The following is a 4,484-nucleotide window of genomic DNA, read 5'->3' as shown; positions in this document are numbered from 1 at the left end:
CAGTTATGCTCGACAGGAACATTAAAAAAAGAAATTGACATCATCTTTTCATGTCTTCATGACACTGTGGATTTCCTCTTTACCTCCTTTCCTCCCTTTCCGCGCATATAGATAAATATATATGTGACATGATGTGTGACCATGAGATAAACATATTTTTGTCATGCAAAGTAGAACTTACACTCCAAATTAATGGAATTTTTTCCCCGAAGTTGTCGACGTGGATGTTGAAATCTTTGCATTTATGCATCATTGCGTTGCATTTGAACATTGCCTTGTTCAAAAACACTGGGGTCTCTGTTTGGGAATTACCTTCAGAGTTTACGTCAAATTATTTTGATTGTTCTCAGTAATGGAAAATCTTCATCCTTAAAGATGCATTTGACTTTTGGAAACAGCCAAAGACAATTTGGAACATACTGTGATGGGTAAAGTATGTAATCATAACAGGTAACACTTCTGGATAAAAACAAAGTAGCAACATTAATGACACTTTTTGTATAGCTCCTCAACTGAAAATAATTATAAAAATAAGTCATTCTAAATGATTTTTGAGCAATGGATTGAGTTAAATGAAAGTATAGTCCCCCACAAAACTATTTTAAAATAACCGTTCGTTTGGGACTGTGTTTATTCATTTGTTTATTGACCCATTCATTCAAAATTCGTTCAATAAACATGCCTCGTGGACCTACCTAATCTTAGACATTGGTTTTGAGAATACTAAGATAAAAAGACTTAGTTCTTGTTCTTAGAAACTTCTAATTCCATTGGAAAATTGATATATAAATGCACAATTAGAGTATACATATCTGAAACCTTTGATGGGTTTTGGAATTAAGAATATTTCACATTTTTGTGAAGATGGGATTCCAGTGACTATGGCTGCGGAACAATTACCCCAAAACTTAGTGCCCTAAAGCAACAAAAATGTTTATTTTTCTCATATATCTGCATTTTGTGCAGGGCGTGGTGGCACCACCTTGTCTTTGTTCCATTCGGCCAACAGTTGGGGCACCTGAATGCCAAGGGCAGGCAACATCCGAAGGCATCACTCACTCACACATCTGCCAGTCGATGCTGGCTGGTGGTTGAGACCTTAGCTGGGGCTGTGGGCAAGTGATCTTACCATGTGGCTGGGCTTCCTCACGATATGGTGGCAGGGTTCCAAGGGAAGAATTCTGAGAGAGAGGAGAACTGGCAGAAGGCATATCATCTCTAATGACTCTGCCTGGGAAGTCAATGGGTGTCATTCACTGCTTTTACTCACCAAGTCCATATTAATATTACTCTCATTTTCAAGGGGAGAGGAAATAGAACTCACCTCTTGATGAGCAGTGAAAGTTCTAGAACTCGTGGGACGAGAAATATTGCGGTAGCCATTTTTGGAATGGGCCTCAGGTGCATATGCTATGTGTTACATAAGAACGCCAGTAGGGTCCGAGGCTTCACTCTAATGAAACTCGTTAATATTTCTGCAACAAAATTAGTGAATATTCAAACAAAGCAGAATCAATTGAGGTTATAAATACAGAGAGTTCAGTTTTTGCCATCCAATGAGTTACCAAAAAATATTTTCATTTTCATAGATTTTTCTGGATTTCAGACTTCCCAGGAAGTGACTTTTGATCTGTAATCTAATCGGTGCTGATGGAGGCTATAGGTATTCACGACACACTGGGAAGAAAAGATGCAGAAGGACTGTGGGGGAGGGTGGTGCTAAGAAACCTTCACAGAAGAGGTAGCTGTAAAAGGAGTTAGTTAGGAAGGACCTTCCAAACCAAAGAACCAGTGTATGCAAAGGAATGGAAGTCTGAGAGAACATGGCATGTGTGAAGAAAAGTAAAATTTTCAGAATAGCTGGAATATGTACATGAGAGCGTTAGGGGCCAAATCATGAAGAGTCTTGGATGCCATATTATAGAATTTGGACTTCATCTGGTAGAGACAGTGTGAGTCCGATTAAGGATTTTTTGTAACTTTTTATTTTCTGTTATAGCCAATTAACAATGTTGTGATAGTTTCAGGTACACAGCAAAGTGACTCAGCCGTCCACATGCGTGTATCCGCTCTCCCCCAGACCCCCCTCCCATCCAGGCTGCCACACGACATTGAGCAGAGTTCCCTGTGCTATACAGTAGGTCCTTGCTGGTTATCCTGATTAAGGATTTTTTTTGGGGGGTGGGGAATTCCAGCTTTTTTATTTTTCCCCTTTTACACAAAACAAGGTAGAAGAAATGATACAGGATTAAAACCACAAAAGTAGTTAGTTGGTAGAGCACGCATACACACAAAAATCCAGATAGGAAGACAAGTTTATTTACAATGAGGAAACACAGTAAATCATGGTAGTTTGTACACGAAACATTAAAAAAGAAAAGTCAAACATATGCTACCTGGGTGCCACTGTTTACAGCAATATTGAACGGGAGAAAACAGCACTTATTTAGGAACAGATATACCACAAGGTCCAGACTTTACAGCATCCGTGCAATGAATTCACAAAGCTATATTACAGCTAGTTAATCAGTTTAAGAATTATTCCCAAATATGTCACATTTCCAGCCCTCAGAGGTTCATTCTTACAGATTTCAACCACTCCATCTACGGGGACAAAAAGCGGCCAGTGTTACCATAAAATGAGAATCTTGTGGCTTACCTTTAAAGGCTTATTCTGGTCTTGAAAAACTAGTAGGATTTTCTACTGAACTAAACACAAGATGAGTTTTGTTCTTTATTGGCTGGTCTTGGAGTGAAGGCCATAGACATGACTCTTAACTTATTATGTACTTTAGTTTCAGTTAGCTGAAAATCTGAAATTAAAAGTACGCTAAAAATCCTAAATACCATCTCGTGTAAGCCTGCTACTAAAAGGCCTTTAAGGATGTACTAAGTTCAAGTTTAAGTGCAAGGGAACAAGAGTTCTAAGCCTGTCAGATTCCCCATTTGGGAGGAAGGATCAATGTTTCCAACAAATTGCTAAATTCTGCACAAGGGAGAAGCCAACACATACTAGGCCATGGAATTAGTTTCATTTTATTCCACGAGGATTCTTCTCCCACGGTATCAAGACAGAATGAGGAATGAATCTTAATTGGTCTCTTCATCAGAAGTGGTAAACTTGGTTTGTATATTCATGAAGCCAGACAGTTGTTTAAGCAGACTGTGGAAGCAGACAGTAGAACCAGCTTCCTGTAGTCACAGACCACTATCTTGAATCCAGCTAAAGCAAAGATCAACTTGAACAGTTATCCCAAGCCACTGTTAACTGTACTAAAGGATGAAGTTCACCACTGTATTATTTTAAAAATAAGAGTTCAATTAACCCTGGGTGAGAAAAACCAAGACAGCTGGTAATGATGAATGAGTTGTCCATATAAGGCCAGCTGATGAGAACATACCCATGAAGACACCGGGCATACGGCCTTACTTGGCAAGTTGGAATTTCTACTAACTAAGGGCAGAATGAGGGACAGCAAAGAGCTACTTCTGTAACGTTTTAGTATCCAGACAGCATAACAGACACTGTCCCCAAGGCCAACGTATACGCCGTTAATCACACTGGATAAAGCAGATGCATTATTCATTTTTCTTTTCTTTTTGTTTGAGAAGCTTGTTTATCTCTCTTTTGGCCATTCCAATGTACTTCAAAATGATTCCATGTTGGTTTAGTCCAGGAAGCAAGAGTGAGAAAGTCACTGTCAGGTGTGTGAGAAGGAGATTGTGGACTTGCTGTCCCACCCAAGCAACCGCAGCAAGAGAAATGATCATGGTCATGAAGTACATTTTAGGCTTTTCTTCCTTTAGCGTAAAGAGGTATTTCCAGCAGCCCACAGCTCTGCGTCGCTTTTACTAGATTGCTGCAAATTTCATGGAATCTCTGCTGTTGCTCAGTGGTCCATTTATTGGAGCCAAAAATTCTAGGCGCTAGAATGGGAACAAGGTAGTCAGCCAAGCACAGAAACATAACAAAACAGGAAACACCTGACAGAACGGATGGATCTAGATAGTAGATAGTCAGAAACTCCAAAGAAACCACACCCATTGTGGCAGGTGGAAACCAGGCCTTTTCCCATCGGAGGACTTTATCTGTCATCAGCATCGCTTCTCCCCATCCTTGCAGCTGCTCTTCCAGACTTGCAGTCCCCGCGGCCGGCAGGTTGGTGCTGCGATTATCTCCTTCCTCCATCGTTCCCGAGGTGCCCCCTCAGCGAGACCAAGACACCCCCCAAACTGGCTTTCCTCAGAGCCACTTGCGACAACCCTAGTGAGAGCAGGAATTTTAAAAATATTTATTTATTATTTATTTAGGCTGCACCAGGTCTTAGTTGTGGCATGCGGACTTCTTAGTTGCGGCATGCGGGCTCTTAGTTGTGGCATGCATGCGGGATCTAGTTCCCTGACCAGTGATCGAACCCCCGCCACCTGCATTAGGAGCGCAGAGTCTTACCCACTGGACCACCAGGGAAGTCCCTCGATTAAGG

General features: G+C 40.9%; 1 protein-coding gene across 1 annotated transcript; it reads right to left on the bottom strand.

Moving 5' to 3' along the window:
• Positions 1-3,579: 3,579 nt before the first annotated feature.
• LOC116749641 (ADP-ribosylation factor-like protein 6-interacting protein 1) lies at positions 3,580-4,192 on the bottom strand. Its single transcript, XM_032624219.1, is given in 2 exon segments — positions 3,580-3,847; positions 3,849-4,192. Coding segments are annotated over 2 exon segments (609 nt in total). The 5' UTR covers positions 4,190-4,192.
• Between the last annotated feature and the right edge of the window lie 292 nt (positions 4,193-4,484).

The sequence above is a fragment of the Phocoena sinus genome, chromosome 2 (assembly GCF_008692025.1).
Source record: "Phocoena sinus isolate mPhoSin1 chromosome 2, mPhoSin1.pri, whole genome shotgun sequence".
Taxonomy (NCBI): Eukaryota; Metazoa; Chordata; class Mammalia; order Artiodactyla; family Phocoenidae; genus Phocoena; species Phocoena sinus.
The sequence above is the reverse complement of the archived record's forward strand: the minus strand, read 5'-3'. Positions and strand labels throughout refer to the sequence as shown.